This window comes from Papio anubis, chromosome 9, assembly GCF_008728515.1.
Source record: "Papio anubis isolate 15944 chromosome 9, Panubis1.0, whole genome shotgun sequence".
In the NCBI taxonomy this organism is placed as follows: Eukaryota; Metazoa; Chordata; class Mammalia; order Primates; family Cercopithecidae; genus Papio; species Papio anubis.
Genome location: NC_044984.1, coordinates 98094496 through 98112915, shown reverse-complemented (window position 1 = coordinate 98112915; position 18420 = coordinate 98094496). Strand labels below are relative to the sequence as shown.

Genomic DNA, 18420 nt, shown 5'->3' with positions numbered 1-18420 from the left:
TGGGTATGGTGGCACGTGCCTGTAGGCCTAACTACTCAGAAGGCTGAGGTGGGAGGACTGCTTAAGCCCAGGAGGTTGAAGCTGCAGTGAGCCATAATCCCACCACTGTATTTCAGCCTGGGTGATAGAGTGAGATTTTATCTCAGAAAGAAAAGTAACATTAAAACATATATACTGATTCACCATTTCTCACTAACCCCAGCACTACCAAGCTAGCACAAGTCACCATTAGCGCTGGCCTAGATTGTTGCATCATTTTCCCCAAGGGGCCCTGCTTCTGTGCCTGTTCTCCTACAGATACTCTGCCCAGAGCCATCTTTTCTAATCTCTTCACAACACCCCTCTGTTCCCAACACTTCGCTGGCCTCCTGTCACACACAGAGCTAAAGACCTTTCATTGGCCAAGAAGAGCTGGTCTCTGGTGACCTTCAGATTGCATTCTCTTCCTCTCTTCCTCCTCTGTGCCCGCTCCACTCAGCCATCCTGGTCTTCCCGCTGTTCCGTGCACACCAAGCTGGCTCCTGCCCCAGGGCCTTTGCACTTGCTCATCGAGGAAAGCTGTTCCTCTGGTCTGCACTGTCTACTAGCTACACGTAGCCATTTAAATTTAATTAAACATTTGGTTCCTCAGCCACACGTTTTGCGTGCTTGATAGCTACATGTAGCTAGTGGCTAACATACCGGCCAGTGGAGTCATGGAGTCTTTCCCGCACTGCTGAAAGTTTGAGTGGCCTGCTCTTCATACCTCATGCCTGGCCCCCTTGTGTCTGTTAGGTCTCTACTCAAATATTCCCTACGTGAGGCGTCTTCTAAAACAACATCTCCTTTCATCCTTCACCTTTCTACCTGCTTCTTTGCTTTTATATCCTTTATAATGAGTTTTTAGAAGAATTTGTTTCTGTAAGCCTTTGGAGAGCTGGAATTTTGTCCCTGTCAGTCCCTAAACCACAAATCCCTAGACATTAGAAATATTCGGCCGGGTGAGGTGGCTCATACCTGTAGTCCCAGCACTTTGGGAGGCCGAGGCAGGTGGATCACCTGAGGTCGGGAGTTTGAGACCAGCCTGACCAACATGGAGAAACCCATCTCTACTAAAAATACAAAATTAGCCAGGTGTGGTGGCGCATGCCTGCAATCCCAGCTACTTGGGAGGCTGAGGCAGGAGAATCACTTGAATCCGGGAGGCAGAGGTTGTGGTGAGCCGAGATTGTGCCATTGCACTCCAGCCTGGGCAACAAGAGCGAAACTGTCTCCAAAAAAAAAAAAAAAAAAAAAAAGAAAGAAAAAAATTGCTGGCTCTTGAGTAAATCACTTAAGCTCTTTGTACCTTGGTTTCTTCATCTGCTAATTGCGGATAATAACAGTAACTATCTCAAAGGGTAGTTAAGTGGATTGAGTGGTAAAACATATGTGGCTGGCACATAGTAGGCACTTAATCAATGTCAGCATTCAATATTAGTAAGGACTCAGTAAATCCACGTTGGTTGAATGACTGAATGAACATTATTCAGCCACATCGTGCCTTGGTGGCTGCTGGGGACAAGTTTCACTTCTAGAGGTGAAGCTTTTTCAGTGGAAACTGGGAATACATCCAAGGAGGAAATAAGCACATAAGGCAGGCAGATGGGAGGGGTGTGGCTGGGAGAAAGGACAAGAAGGATGCCTCCAGGTCAGGCAGATGGCATGGACAAGGACAGGGAACACACAGTTAAAAAACAAGCTCTAGCACAGGGAAGCGGCGCCACATACGCAGACAATTAGGCCCGAATCTCCCCGGCCAGCACATCTCACACGCCGTCCCGTTGAAGCCGGTGTTGCATTTACACATTCCGGTGCCTGAGTACTGATCAAGGCAGACACCCCGGTTATTACACGGGGCATCTGGTCCTCCAGGGCAGGCTGGAAGAGATGAAACAGCGGTGACTCAACAGTCTCCCAAAGCCAGAGCAGCTCAGCGCCTTTGTAAATGTGCTGCGGCATCTGACCTCTGTTAGCCCGGAGGGAACGTGGCCCTCAGTGTCAGTGGATATTTAGGGCAAGTCACTGGCCTATGGGACATGAACTTTATGGTATCTGATATGATTCTGTCTTGGCAGGGTGATACACTGAACCGTGCACTGTATTTGGGGGTTTGTGCATTGGATTTGAGGATATCCATGCTGAGTAATGAACTTGCTCTGAGCTTTTGTTTTCTTAGCTCTAAATGATGATGATAATAATGATACAGTGTCTGCTTGACCTATACCACATTGTTATTGTGAAGATCAAATGAGGCATTACAACTGAGAACAGTTTGAAAAGATAAAGCCCTGAACGAATATTAGAATGATACTGATTTTCATGAATGGTCCACACTTTAGTGATGGAGGGTGGAGCTGGGTGGTCACGGGGGCTCTCAACCCAGAGTATTCTCAATGAGATTATGATGAATGGAGTATGCATGCTAGTAAAAATCATGGCTGCCAGAGACAGACCAGCGGGACCTTGGGTTTACTTCTTATCCTCTCTCTGCCTCTGTTTTCTCATTTACAAAATGGGGACAACAGGCCAGGCACGGCGGCTCACGCCTGTAATCCCAGCACTTTGGGAGGCCGAGGTGGATGGATTGCTGGAGCTCAGGAGTTCGAGAGCAGCCTGGGCAACATGGTGAAACCCCGGCTCTGCAAAAAATACAAAAAAATTAGCTGAGTCTGGTGGCATGTGCCTGTAGTCCCAGCTACTTGAGAGGCTGAGGATCGCTTGAGCCCAGAAGGTTGAGACTGTAGTGAGCTGTGGTCCTGCCACTATACTGCAGCTTTGGTAAGAGAGTGAGACCCTCTCTCAAAAAAAGTCAGCGGGGAGGGGAAGACAACAACAGAACCTACTCCCTAGGGGTTGTTGCCCAGATTAGATGTTTTGATATGTATGGGGAAAAAACATTCAATAAAACTCAATAAATGTGCCTACTTAGAACAACATGTGGCAGACAAGTGCTTTTGAGGCATTTGTGATGCTGCAACTGTTGATGTATTGTTGGCTAGAAGTTAACACAGGGGTTCCAGGATGGGCCCAAATACGCTTTGGCAAGGAGCCCTTTCCTGATGAGGTAACAGAGCGAGCCAACGCTACACATCCTCTACAAGGGACAGGGGTGGGCTCAGGAAATTATGGCCCATACGTACTGTGTCAGTACATCACCTGCCAAGGGAGAATCATATCAAATGCATTTAAACATGCTTATCAATATCATGGATATCATGTTGTACAGCATCAAAAATGAGATATAGTGTCTTTAGCACCATCAGAAATGTCTACGCTCTAATATCAAAGAAAAAAGCAGACACACAATTACAATATATGCACAGTAGGATCTCAACTTGATAAAAAAAATATGCCAAAGTAGAAGGAATGATACACAACTCTTCAGAGTTTTGGGGCCTGGGAATCATCATTGGCAGTGTTTCCCCCATCTCCCTATAATTTTGGTACGTTCAAAGACTGGACAATGGGCAGTCTATTACCACTTTTAGAGTCGCGAGGCGGGAAGAGGCACCCTCACCCTGACAGTCTCGCCCGAAGTAGCCCTTGCAGCACCTGGGGATCTGTATCACCAGGCTGCACCACTCCCGGCAGCCTTCCAGGTTCCTCTTGAAGGGCAGGTTGTAGAGACACTTCTGCTTCTCACCCTAAGGGAAGAGAGTGAACCATCCCTTCACTTACCACTGCAGGGACTGGGGCTCTGGGGCTCTAGTCTGTGCCCTCGTGGAGGATCCTAGGTACTGCCCAAATAAAAAATGGGACTTCCAATGTGAGCCAACTTTTTTCGAAGGCAGTGTTTTTCCTACGGGAGTCAACAGGCCAACGGCAGAAACATGCGGATGGGGGAGGGAGTAGATCTAGGGTCCGTGGGAAGATTTCTCCCCAGTCTCAAGGGGAAGAACTTTCAGACCCGTAGAGTGCTCTGCAAGTGGCATGGTTGCCTGGGGAGGGAGTGGGAAGGAGGTAGCTTCCTGTCATGGAAGGGGTGTGGGGCAAGGCTCCCAAATTGTAGGCAGGGAGGGTATGAGTTAGATTTTGTTTTGTGGAGGTATTTTTGTTATAGGTTTTACTAGTAGACTAGGAAGAGCTTGACTTTGGAATAAGTAATACAAAACAGCACTTAATGAGCACTTACTATGTGCCAGGCACTTAAGTATACCCACATTTTTAAAATTTACTTTTCCTAATAGCTGCACAGAGTCCATTATTAGCTCCATTTTACAGAGGCAAACCTGACAGGTCATAGGATTTGGCAAAGATTATGGAATTTGACCCCATACCTGTGGACTCTAAATTTCATTGACTTAACCATTACTCTCCATTGCTCTCTGGACTTTCATCCTATCTTTGCTCCTTACTAGCTGTGTGGCCTTGGGCTGATTGCTTACCCTCTCTGAGACCAATTTTTCTCATAAGTAAAGTGTAGATAACAATAGCTTCCTTTGAGTATTATAAAGAGGGACAGAGTAATGAGTATATAAAGGCCCAGTACACAGCCTGGGACATGGACAGCAGCCAACAAAATGCAGCTATTTTTATAATCATAATTATCTTCTAAGTCCTTCTAGGTCTACCATCCGATGACTTTTCTAGACAGTTCCTAGAACGTGGGTTGGCAGGTGGCCTGGGCTGAGAATATCTATCTTACTCCACTGGTTTTGTTGTTGAAAGAATGACATAAATTACATTTATGCAACATAAGTGCATGCGTGCATGCGCGCACACACACACACACAATGAAACAGACTTATGGCTCTCCAAACATTATCATTGCATTCTTAATTACCTTTGGTTTACTCCACCTTGGGCAGCTGGGAGTATTGACACAGCTCCCACACGACCCCTAGTATGCAAGAAAAGAAACACTTGAAAATCAAAAATATCAGAAAGCACAAGGAAATGTTCCTAATTAATACCTGGATGGATTAAGGGCTTAATTTTGATTAAGACTCTGGCTATGATCAGGAATATGAAAACAGGCCAGGCATGGCGGCCGACACCTGTAATCCTAGCACTTTGGGAGACCAAGGCAGGAGGATCGCTTGAGGCGAGGAGTTTGAGACCAGCCTAGGCAACAAAGCAAGACTCCGTCTGTAAAAAAAAAAAAAAATATTAGCCAGGCATGGTGGCACATGAACCTGTAGTCCCAGTGACTTTGGAGGCTGAGTTGAGGGGATCACTGGAGCCCAAGAGTTCAAGGCTGCAGTGAGCTGTGATTGCGCCACTGAACTCCAGCCTGGATGACAGAGCAAGACCCTATCTGAAAACAACAACAAAGAATATCAAAACAAACACACTAGCTTTGCCACGGATAATTCTGAAGATCTGTCTTGGGCATTAGCTCTGTGGTTTTGTTCTCTGAAGGGAAAATCTGTTATACAGAGCTGGACCTGGGCAGTGTCTTACAGGCATATGCTATTAGCAGTGGGACATATGGGTGCAAGTGTTAGTTCCATTTTAAGTTAAATGGGATACTTTTGGCCAATCACTAATACTATTTGAGCCTTAGTTTTATAATAAATAGGGATAATAATTCTTGCTGCTATTTGATCTTCAGAGGATTGATGAGGAAAAATGATGAACTGAAAAATATGTGTGGAATATAACTTGGAAATTAAGAAGACCCCTATGGTAGAAAGGACAACTGGTTTCATCTCCTACTTTGACTGACTGGGATCCAAAAAATTTGGGATAATTATTGAAATTCCTAGGGGATGCCCGGTACAGATACCAACTGGTGACAAACTTTGCCATGTAACGTCACTTTACCTCTTTGAGAGTCAGTTTCTAAATCTACACAATAGGGTGGATGACAACTATTCCTATTATTGGATTATTGTAGGGGTAAGCTAAGTATTGAACACAATGGCTGGCTCCAGGGGAGTACTCAGTAAAGGTGCTGGATGGATGAATGAGTGAATGTAAAAATGCCTCACACAGTGCAGGGCCTGGGATAGAAGTTCAATCAATGTTGTCAAATGAATGAATCAATGGGTAAGTGAAGAGAGGTGTGGGTGGCATATCATATTAGACTGACTATATGAAATTGCCCTTTTCATAGGTTCCAGACTGTCAAATATGGCAATTTCATATGGTGTAATCTGGCAGACTTTCAACAAATGTTTGTTGAATGAATGAGTGACTTAATAGATGGATGCGTTTGAAAACGAATGGTAGTTGGCACATGGTTGGTATCCAAGAACTGTTTTCTCAGTGATAAGGGAACGAATGGGTGGGTGAGTGGGTGGAGGGATAAACAAGAATATTCCAGGCTGTGTGGGGCGAAGCAGATGCCTGTTGCCAGATGCCAGGTCTTCTGGGTCCTGGTCTTGCTGAGGACAGGCCCTACATGGTTTTATAACAGGGTCCACACTGGATCACGAGGACCATCTTTGGCTTAAGGTTCTCTTACTACACTGCTGTTTTTAGGACTGACCAAGGCATGGAAAGCAGTAAAGGTGTCACAGCGGCCCCCTAGGGTGGGATCAATCAGCAGACAGTCAATGCCGTAGGCCACGCCCAGGTCAAACAAGAGCTCCCGCTGCACAATTCTGCAGGTTTGGCCATTCAGAAAGAGGTCACCCTGAGAAAAAAAAAAAAAAAAAAAAAAAAAAAAAGAAAGAGAAAGAGAAAGAGAGAGAGAAATAGTCAATCTCTTTAATGTATCTCTTCTTTCCCAGACATGCAACATGGCCAGTAACTGCAAGACTCAGGAAGAACTTAATAAAACCCCATTTATCAAATACCCAGCATGTATTATGTGCCAGATACTGTTCTAAGTCCTTTACCTGTGCAAATTCTTTTAATTCTTACAACAATCCAAGGTGGTTGTGTTGGATGTAGCTACTATTATTAGTACCCATTTACAGACGAGGGAACTAAGGCAGTGAGAGGTTAAATGACTTGCCCAGTGAATGGTGGTGCAGGCATTTGCACCCAGGCAGTCAGCCTCAGAGCCTGCCCCCTTGATCCCTCTGCCTCACTTCCTCTACCAAAGGCGAAATGTCAGCAGTGGGTGATAGGGTGGAGCAAGGATGGCCTTGCTGTGGTTAGGGATGAACTTCACTGATGTGCCTTCTTTGTGTGTAGTAACCGACTCTCCTTATTTAGTGCCAGCACCTAGCAAAGTGCCTGGTTCAGCTTTCTTTCCAGGGTGTAAAAGTGATAGCCTTTAACTTTATAATGATAATTTCTTTTTTCACATGTACCAGGCATAGTCATCTGGGTTTTGGAGACATTATTTCATTTAATGCTGGCAACAATCTCAGGGCCTTTCCTGAGGTCACCCAGCTAGTAAGTTGATGGATACATTATTCTTCCAATACACAAAATGCTTTAAGAAAGCTTTTGAGAGGAAAACAAGGTAACTCCCAGCATCTATGGATGGGATGGAGATAGTGTGACTCTGTGGAAGGAACACCAGAAAACTGTGGTTAAAGCCTTGCATATTCACTCATGTACTATGTGACCACAGGCAAGTCACTGAACCTCTCTGTGGTTCACTGTTTTTTTCACCAGGTGAATAGAGTACATGATTTCTAATATAGCATTGTTATACAGATCAGACTAAATAATACATTGCCGAGTGCTCTGAAAGCTGCATCAACACACAGAACAAGCAGAAGGCATTCTTACTATCCTTCTCTGATAGTTGTCTATTTTGGTCTAGGGAGATAGGACAAATCTCAAGCGTGTACACTGGGATAATGTTCCAAAAGTTGGAATGAAAAGATGTTAATACTCTTCAAATTCAGTTATAAATTCAATGCAATTCTAATTCAAACACCAAAGGATACTGGTCATAAGATGTACACAGAATGTTGTATGGAAGTTGTTGGAATCCTCCTTGAAGGGAATTAACTCAGTTGGGAGATGCATCCCTTTTGCCCTTCCTCCTTTCCACTGCCTGAAAAGTGGACATGGCGCCTGGAGCTCCAGCAACCATGCTGGACCTTAGAGGCTGGAACCATGTGTGCTGCAGAGCAGAAAGACAGAAGGCACTTCTCTACTGAGCCATCATACTAACTCTGGATTGGCTACCTCCAGATTTCTTTTATAAAAGCGAATAAATCCTTACACATTTAAGTCACTGGAGTTTGGCTTTTCCATGATATGCAGTTGGAATAATCCTATTAGACCCATTCATCATATGGAATTACAGGAAGGCAGAATTGTTCGGGAACTAGCCAGGGGAGGTAAAAACTGCAAACCTCTCAGTAGGCTGATCTAGGTAGGCATAGCCCAGAGCTGGCTCTGACTGCCAAGAAAGGGTTCGAGGTGAGGTCACAGTGGTGGGGCTGGGAAGGAAGAGAAAGGAATGACTGTATATTTTCCTGTTTCAGGAAAGTATCTCACATTGGAAAATAAATGCTCTACACAAAAAACAAAATCAGCTTCCAGTGTAAAAGGCTTCCTGCCACCTGCTAAGAGGGCTTGGGTTGGCCAGGATTTATCAGGTTTTTCACATCCACTTACGCACTCTCAGGAAAAATACCTCTGAAGGTAGTGAGAAAAAAAATGAGCTTGTTATGAATGGAGGGAAAAAAAAATGAACATCTCCTTGAAGGGGCAGTGGTTGGGGAATAGCTTGCTGTGAATGTGTGAACCCCTCCCTGACCAACCTTCATGATGATACTCACAATGTCACTGCCAGCTCCACACTTCACACTCAGCTCTGAACCTTGCAGGGTCTTCCAGGCAGTGGATGTAGGAAGATCCACAGCTAAAACCTGTGTGGGCAATGGTGCCACGTGACTGCCCCAAATTTGGGCTGAAGAAGGGACTGCCCGAAGGAGCTTTACCAAAAAACCAAATTCAGATGCAGATTTTTCCACGAGTTATAATAACTTTAGCATTACAATGACCGCAGGTATAACCAATGGGAAGAATAATTGGGGGCTCTCTGGGAGGTTGGAAACTCCTTCTGGAGGGAAAGAGTTGACCAGCTGGACTGGTTTCAATCACCCTTCCGTCCCCCATCCATGCTTGGGAGTCTCTGAAGATGCAGTCTTAGTGTATGAAGCAAATGAAAGAATGAGTGGATGAGGCTGGGAAATGACATAGGATGCAGTTATGGGCGGCACTGTGCCCCTCAAAGAGTTATGTTGAAGTCCTGATGCCCAATTCCTCAGAATATGATCTTATTTGGAAATGAGGTCATTGCAGATGTAATTAGTTAGGATGAGGTAATCCTGGAGTAGAGTGGACTCTTAATCTAATATGAAAGGTGTTCTTATAAGAAGCAAGAGGCAAATGCTACGTGAAGGCACAGAAACACACAGGGAGACAGTCCTGTGTTGGCAGAAACAGAGATTGGAGGGATTCACTACAAGCCCAGGAGCACCAAGGATTTCCAGAAACCACCAGAGGCAGAGAGAGAAACATGGAGCAAATTCTCCCTTAGAACCTCCAGAAGGAACAACCTTGCCAGCTCTTCATCTCCGACATCTCGCCTCCAGAACTGTTTACTACAAAGAACACATTTCTGCGGTTTAAGCTGCCCAGCTTGTGGTAATGTGTGACGGCAGCCTTGGGAAACTAATCTAGATGCTGTGGATGAACTGAAGTTGGGGCATTTGGCATTCTTGGACTGGGCAGACTTGGTCCTGGAGAGAAACATGAGTCCCGGATGAGGACTCAGGATGGCTGCCATGTTCCTATATGATTGTGCTTGCTCCTGTATGATCATGTTTGCTCCTAAATGATCTTGCTTGTTCCTATAAGACTGTGCATATGCTCCCATATGATCATGCTGCTCTCATATGATCGTGCTTGCTCCTACGTGATCGTGCTTGCTCCTACGTGATCGTGCATGCTCCTATATGATCATGCTTGCTCCTATGTGATCGTGCTTGCTCCTATATGATCATGCTTGCTTCTATATGATCATGCTTGTTCCTACATGATTGTACTTGTTCCTATATCATGCTTATTCCTATATCACGTATGTTCCTACGTGATCATGCATGTTCCTACATAATCATGCTAGTTTCTATATGATCGTGCTTCTCTAATACAGTTAATTAGTTCAGGGATGGATCAATCAGCCATTTGCCTAGAAATTTTGGAACTGGATGAGAAAGAGTCCATCTGGAAAAACTCGAGAACTGTTGTCAGCAGCCATTTTGCCAGGAGAACTAGGAAGGCAGAAAGGCTGATCCGCAGTAGAGAGAGGAATGATGCTCTTGGGTATTGGTTAAAGTAAATAATAATAATAATAATAATAATAATCATAATCATAATAATGGCAAGCCCATGGAACAGAACCAAATGTGGTATACTGCAGGAGCCAATCAACCACGGCCAGTTGGAGGACACAGTGGGGCAGGGGATGCTGTGGCTTCCTGCACACAGTGGAGATGGGGACGCACTCACAGTTCCTAGGCCACAATGCCTCAGTGCTGAATTTTATCACCACCCAGGGACATTCTTGCACTTATATCCGCATGTAAACTAAATACCTTGGCATCTCGTATCACATGAAACTTCAAATACTCCTTCAGCTTGTCCTTGTTGTCTTGGTTGAACAGGAAGTCCTGTTGTTCAGCAGGTAGGGCTTGGAGGGCTCGGTCAGTGGGCCAGAAGAGAGTGACTGGGGTGTGGATGGGATCAGTGATGACACTCAGCAAACCTGAGTCCTGAAACACAGGGATTCAGCCCTTTGCTGGCATGAGCAAGGTCCAGACATGTGGGCAGGGGATCTGTCTCTGAGGATTCTCCTCCATGCTCCGGCCCACAGCTTACTGGGACTCTGGATGGTTCAAAGGTGTTGCAGCTAGAGAAACTAGAGGCCCATCACACCCCGGCCATTCTGACCTACAAATTTTTTTCTTATTTTTGAGACAGGGTCTCACTCTGTTGTCCTGACTGGAGTGCAGTAGCACAATCACAGCTCAATGCAGCTTCAACCTCGGGGGTTCAAGTGATCCTCCCACCTAAGCCTCCTGAGTAGCTGGGATTACTGGCATGCACCACCACACTCCGCAAATTTTTGTATTTTTGTAGAGATGGGGTTTTGCCATGTTGCCCAGGCCAGTCTCGAACTCCTGGGTTCAAGCAATCCTCCTGCCTTGGCTGCCCAAAGTACTAGGATTACAGGCATGAGCCAACTGTGCCCATCCTGACCTATATTTTCTTGGAAAGCAAATCAGAAAGTAAAATTCTGGAGTCCCCAGGGACTGGCTCAGGGTTGAGGAGCAGGGAAGAGGGAGCCTCAGAAAGATGCTTGGCCTGCTCCTCCCTATTATTCTCTGCAATCTGTTGTTCATACTAGAAGTTTCTACTCAATTCATGGGAACAATCTCTGAAGTCAGTAAGATATGTTTTTTTTTGTTTTTGGTTTTTTTTTTGAGACGGAGTCTCACTCTGTCACCCCGGCTGGAGTGCAGTGGTGTGATCTTGGCTCACTGCAACCTCTGTTTCCTGGGTTCAAGCAATTCTCCTGCCTCACCCTCCTAAGTAGCTGGGACTACAGGTGAATGCCATCATGCCCGGCTAATTTTTGTATTTTTTGTAGAGATGGAGTTTCACCATGTTGGCCAGGCTGATCTTGAACTCCTGACCTCAAGTGATCCATCTGCTTTGGCCTCCCAAAGTGCTGAAATTATAGGCGTGAGCCACCATGCCTGCCAGAAAGATATGGTTTTAATTTCTACCTGTCTCACAGGCATAGAGTTCCCAACTCTCCAATGCAACTTCCCCATCTTTATAATGGAGTTGATAATTCCAGATGTGAAGCACCTAGTACACTACTGCCACATCTCAATTTCTTTCCCTCTCCCCAGCCTCAAATCCTCAATTTCTAACTCAGCCAATGTACATTACGTAGCTCAACAAGCCATATAACATTCTAAGAAGGCAGTGGCAGAGAATGACTTTGCTTTCCAGAAAACTGAGACTTGCCCATGCAGATCCTGCAACAGCTGACTGATGTCAAAGCAAAACAGAAACAACAAAACAAACAAAACAAAACTTCTTTAGGCAGGTTATCCTCTGAGTCAACTTCCCCTAAATTTTTACCTGTATTAAGTTGCTAAATTTGATGTAGCCATTCTTTGTTGCCAAAGTCGTAAGATTTTGCTGCAAAGATAATAAGAATGAGCATGAAACTTTTCCTTATACAGTTTACAAGGAATTTAAAAAGCGCTCAAGCGAAAAAAATAAAGGTAACATAACCCGGCAGATATACAGATGGGCTCATCAGCACCTGCTTGAGCTCTCTTCTGATGGCACTTTTCTGCATTCTAGAGACTAGTAGGCTAAGTGCTACTTTTTCCCAGACTCCCTTGCAGCTAGAGCCCCACATGTGATATAAGGTCCTCCAAGCAGAAGCACTTGTGCAAAGCTTCTTGGTGGAAAGAAATAATATGAGGTGATGCAGCTGGTAGAAGGGAGATCAACCCTTCTGGCAAGCACAATGGGGACATCTATAGCCCAGTGTCTAGTGTCCAAGGTGGTGAGGCTGGAGACATGTGGCAATCACAGAGCTGTGGCAGCCAGGACAGTCAGAACAGCCTGGTGGTGGTGGTAAGGTTATCAGCTTAGGTATCCACCCGTTGTGTGTGTGTGTGTAACTAAAAAAACTTTTTTAGACAGGATTTCACTCTGGTTGCCCAGACTAGAGTGCAGTAGCATGATTTCAGGTCACTGTCCTCAGCTCACTGCAAGCATCTGATCCTGGGATCAGGTGATTCTGCCACCTCAGCCTCCCAAGTACCTGGGATTATAGGCATGCACCACCACGCCTGGCTAGTTTTTTGTATTTTTAGTAGAAATGGGGTTTCACTATGTTGCCCAGGCTGGTCTTGAACTCCTGGACTCAAACAATCTGCCCGCCTTGGCCTCCCAGATTGCTTGGATTACAGGTGTGACCCACTGCACCCAGCCAGGTGTCTACCCTTTGTAGGCCTCCCTGGGCTGTTCTGCTCCCAGCTGTGTAGCATCTGAATTAGTCTCTACCCTTCCAGAGATTTGATGATGTATCTACTATCTCAAGAAACTTTTGGTCTAAGTATAGTGGAGTCTGTGTTCTGCAATGAAAGACCTTGACCTGTATTAATAAATAAAAATAAAAGTTAAAATTACATTTTCTGTCAATTGAGAAGGAGTTTTACTCCAGATTTTTTCTTTCTTTCTTTCCCTTCCTTCCTCCCTCCCTTCCTTCCTTTCTTTCTCCATCTTCTAAACCTATGTAAGACTACCTGTCCTTGTGGATGCTAAAGAAAAACATATAAAATCTGCTTAACAATTTAAGACTTTTACTTATTTACTTCTTATTAAGAATAATGTTTACGAGGCTTTTAATAATTGCTTGAGATTGAAGCTGAAAAAGAAAATGTTTCAAAATGATGACTTCGAATCAGAATAGAGATGATAATGTATTGAGTCACTCCAGGCTGAAAATATGACAGAGTTTACCTACCAGAATTCTTCCAGAGGTGTCTTTGGGAGTGATAAGCAAATTTTTGGGAGATAGCAATTTGTCTATGATATGAACAATGCCATTAGTACTGATGATATCACTGGATATGATCTTAGCCTTATTATTTATATACACTGTGCCCTGAAATCAACCAAAAACAAAAAAGAAATGAGTGCAAAGTGAAATAGACACAAAATTCCTTCTCACAGAATGCTTTACCAATGTGTTAAATTATCAGGAGCAAAACCTGAATATCCAAGTTAATACTTGAGTGCATTTTTATTATTATAAAGTGAAAACAGAGATAACATGTAATTTTCACCTGGAGAAGTTAATTATAACATAGAATCATCTAAAACAGTAATTTCAATATGATTCTCCAGTATGAAGCAAGCAAGCAGCTCAAAATTGGCTTCTTTTATATTTGTTCTATACCTCCTCCCCTGGTTTTCCTCCTTCTGCAAGGAATTCTACAGTCACCATTTGTTTCTCTGTAGTAAGGAGGGACTGGACCAGCCTGGTCAAGTGACTTGGATCAAAAGCTTTCAACCTTTCCAGCTTCTGACTAATGCTACCAAAAGCAGTTCTATTTACTACTTGGAGAGGCCTGCCTCTGGTTTTAATCCTGCTCTAATATTTGCTCTTTGTGCGACTTTGGACAAGCTATTTAACCTTTCTGAGCTCAGTTTTCTTATTCGGAAATTAAGGATTAACACTGTCTATATCAAGGGAATATTTTGCAGATTAAATGAGTTAGTACACATCAAATACTATGTGCCTGCATACAGAAATCACTTAACACATGTTATTATTATTATTTTTCGAGACAGAGTCTTGCTCTGTCACCCAGGCTGGAGTGCAGTGGCGCGATCTTGGCTCACTGCAAGCTCTGCCTCCCAGGTTCATGCCATCCTCCTGCCTCAGCCTCCTGAGTAGCTGGGACTACAGGCGCACGCCGCCATGCTCGGCTAATTTTTTGTATTTTTAGTAGAGACGGGTTTCACTGTGTTAGCCAGGATGGTCTCGATCTCCTGATCTTGTGATCCACCCGCCTCAGCCTCCCAAAGTTCTGGGATTACAGGCGTGAGCCACCGCGCCTGGTCTATTATTTCTTATATTAATTTAAGGAAGAAAAAGAGAAAGCAGACCTAAGGATAAGGCACTTTCTTTGTTTAAAAAGAAACAAACTTAATTTTATGTTCAGGGGAACATATGCAGGTTTGTTACACAGGTAAACTTGTGTCAGGGGGTTTGTTGTAGAGATTATTTCATCACCCAGGTATTAAGCCTAGGACCTATTAATTACTTTTCATGATCCTCTCCCTCCTGCCACTCTCCACCCTCCAGTAGGCCCAGTGTGTGCTGTTCCCCTCTATGTGTCCAGGAGTTCTCTTAATTTAGCTCCCACTTGTAAGTGAGGACATGCAGCATTGGGTTTTCTGTTCTCGCATTAGTTTGCTGAGGATGATGACCTCCAGCTCCATCCAGGTTCCTGCAAAGGACATGATCTAGGGGAGAGAGGAGCTAAGGATAACTGGCATCTACCTGAGAGACGGAGATGACTATTGGCTCTCCTTGGAGGGAAGTAGCATTTGAGATCAATATCAAGTTTTCCAGAAGCAGCTGGTGGCAGGCGACCACATGATACCGAAGAATCTGGGGCATTAAGCCCTGTTTGTCCCAGTCTTTAACCTGTAACAGAAAATCAGAGGGTTCCAGCCAGAGGCAGAAGCCTTTTGCTGCAATGTGCCATTTGGCTCTCCTCTTCTCCATTCTCTCTTCCACACCTCTCGGCCCACCCAGACTCTGCGAGGTAAGCTTTATAGAGTGGTCAGGATTATAGAGTGGAGGCTGTTCAGACAAAAGGGAGGAAGTGACTCTAGCTCCTTTCTTGCCTCCATTGTGGAATCTCAGCGTGGAAGGAACATGGGGTTCCTCTGGCCTGGGATTTCACAATACATGTTGCAAAGATCGCAAGTTCTGTGAGATGATCCTCAAAAAAGAATTTTCTGGGAAACACTGCATGGTATATCCCCCTCTCAGAGAGGTATCAGTGCCAGATTTAAACCTTTAGTATTGGGAGGATCATGACGTATCTCCATTTGGAATTCAAAATACAAACAAGGCTGTGTGCAGTGGCTCACGCTTGTAATCTCAGTACTTTGGGAGGCCGAGGCGGGTGAATCACTTGAGGCCAGAAGTTCGAGACCAGCCTGGCCCACATGGTAAAACACCATCTCTACTAAAAATACTACTCTGGAGGCTGAGGCATGAGAATCACTTGAACCCAGGAGGTAGAGGCTGCAGTGAGCCGAGATCGTGGCACTGCACTCCAGCCTGGGTGACAGATCAAGATCCTGTCTCAAAAACAAACAAACAATTAAGCAATATAAAGTAAGTGTAATCAAAAACCCACAAAATTCTCGTTTCATAACTCCTTTAATGACTTTTTATTTTGAATTATAAAGTGTCAAGTTCTTTCAAAAACTATTTTTGTGCCTCTGCTTTGCTGGTGTCCAAAATATAGGCAAAGAGAGGCTGGGTGTGCAGTGGTTAAGTACATGGGCTCAGGTTTGGGTCTGTGCTCCACCCCCTGCTAGTCATGTGATCTTGGGAAAGCTACTTTCCTCAGTATTCACAGCTATAAAATGGGGATCACAACAGCACTCAACTCACAGGGTTGTTGTGAGGACCAAATGAGTAAATCTAAGCCGGGCACTCAGAATAGTGCTTGACACACTTACAATGAATGTTACCTATTATTTTTACGAATGGGCAATCCAGTATGAAGAGCCCCTGTGAATATTAGAACAGTAAAGGCTCTGATAAATCCTGCAAGAAAAGAATCTATTTAAATCTCTTTAACCCAGCATCTCTCCCTCCACACCCGTTTTTTGTTTATGGGAAGTCTAATTCACTTGAGAATTGTTCATCTTCTCCAACCTCATACGTTGTTCAGGAATGTCTTTTAGAAAGTCTCTGGCCAGTGGTTACCCCAAATCCACCTGAATGTTTCTCCTGATAGGGGTCCCTGTGCCAAGAGGCAGCCCCTTCTATTGCTGGTGAGTTCCAACCTGATCTTAGATCTCCTGCTTAGAAACATCTCCAGTCTCGGTTCCCGGGCGAGGTCCAAAGACTATGTTCCAGCCGCAGACCTCCCCCTTCCACCCTCAGTCTTGAGCTCACCCGGGCTTCCTCATCAAAGGCTGCAGATAAAGGTGCGAAAACAGTGAAGGGGCCTGGGCTGACCAGATCTTTCACGAAATGCTCCTGTGGGAAGAAAGGTGGGGCTTACACATCACTTAACATCAGTACATGCAGGGGCTCGAGCTGATACCAGAGATGATGGCACCTGGCTGAAACAAAGACTGGATGAGGAGACCTGTGTTTCAGTCTCGGATTCAAATGAAACCCAGATTCTCCGTAACTGAAATCGTGTGCGTGTGTTTTTTTCCTCATTATAAAATTAACACTTGCTTATTGTATTAAAGATTTTGAAAATACAGCACAAAGAAAAAAATAATAGCTGCCCCCCTAGTCCCACCACCTAGAAGCAGATCTTATTATTTTCAGGTATTTTTTTCCAATGTCTCTTGCACATATCAGTATTTTATATCATTAGGATAATAATACAAACATAAAACATAAGTTGATATACTCAACTGTTGTAATTGTCTTCTTGGCAATTCTAAGATCATATGGTTACTATGAGCGTATTTTCTTCTAGTTTTTAATGATTTTATTAAAATATTATTTCTTATATTTTTATGATTTTATTCTAGTTTTTTATATTTTATTCTTACCTCTGAATCTCATTCAGATGTATGATGTGCAGAAAGATCAAACTTAATTTTTTTACCCCAAGTGTTAACCAGTTGTCCCAGTCATACCTTTTTCTCTACTGGTGTGATGGGAGTCTTTTCACATACTACATTCTTATGCAGAAAATTCTAGAAATTCAGGGTCCCAGACTTTCTTCTACCCTCACTAGCTCTAGAGGCTACCAGTTTATCCTGTATTTGGTTTGAGGCTGAACTCTTTTTTTTTTTTTTTTTTTTTTGAGACAGTTTCTCACTCTGTCACCTAGGCTGGAGTGCAGTGGCATGATCTCAGCTCACTGCAACCTTTGCCTCCTGGGTTCAAGCAATTCTCATGCCTCAGCTTCCAAGTAGCTGGGACTACAGGCCTGCGCCACCATGCCCAGCTAATTTTTTTTTGTATTTTTAAAAGACACGGGGTTTTACCATGTTGCCCAGACTGGTCTCGAACTCCTGAGCTCAGGCAATCTGCCCGCCTCGGCCTCCCAAAGTGTTGGGATTACAAGCATAAGCCACTGCACCTGGCCTAGGCTGAACTCTTATGGTTAGACATGTACATTTCTTACCTGCAACTGGAAGAAATATTGGGAAGTTTTTGGATTCTTGGGAAGCTCCTGCAAACAAACAGTAGTTTCACTTAATGCCTGTGAAATATATATAAGAACAATACAGGGTTGTCACGGGATGATTTCTCTGTCATCCCTTCAACTGGAAATCTGTAACACCGGGCCTTTTCGGAGCTTCATCTGTAGGCTGACAATTAATGTTCAGTTAATGACTATGTGGACATAGTGTGAATTCTATAACCTTTCTGGAATCGCCATCCGATTTATGAAAGAAAGGTTCAGCCATTTCCAGAAGTATCTGAACTTTAAGAGCCTTTTCTGATGTTCAAATATTAAAAAAAAAAACATTTATAGGCTTAGGGCAGATTTGGTTACTCTATTAACAATATTTGATCAGCCAGAACATTTTCATCCCTCTTTAAATAACTGAACATTTACTTTATAATAGGCAGAAACCTGCAAGTATCACATTGCCTCAACCACTATGCTCAGTACACACACATACATGCACACACACGTGTGCACACATGCAGTGTGCACACACACCTGCATGTACACACAAGCATACACACGTACACACATGCACACATGCATGTAC

The 18420-nt window shown here is 44.1% G+C and overlaps 1 protein-coding gene across 2 annotated transcripts in view; it reads right to left on the bottom strand.

The window, feature by feature from the left end:
- Positions 1-18420, bottom strand: part of STAB2 (stabilin 2) — a 168207-nt gene that overhangs the window by 22091 nt on the left and 127696 nt on the right. For both annotated transcript variants that reach the window (XR_002515968.2, XM_017946151.3), the window contains exons 46-56: positions 17823-17870; positions 16625-16708; positions 14984-15130; positions 13439-13579; positions 12037-12096; positions 10479-10655; positions 8658-8747; positions 6455-6601; positions 4805-4861; positions 3539-3665; positions 1750-1899 (exon numbers count right to left, since the gene is read on the bottom strand). Coding sequence is in view for 1 of the 2 variants with exons in the window: in XM_017946151.3 (XP_017801640.2) it covers positions 1750-1899; positions 3539-3665; positions 4805-4861; positions 6455-6601; positions 8658-8747; positions 10479-10655; positions 12037-12096; positions 13439-13579; positions 14984-15130; positions 16625-16708; positions 17823-17870 (1228 nt within the window). In the remaining variant the exon portion in view is untranslated. The remainder of the gene's footprint in view (positions 1-1749; positions 1900-3538; positions 3666-4804; positions 4862-6454; positions 6602-8657; positions 8748-10478; positions 10656-12036; positions 12097-13438; positions 13580-14983; positions 15131-16624; positions 16709-17822; positions 17871-18420) is intronic.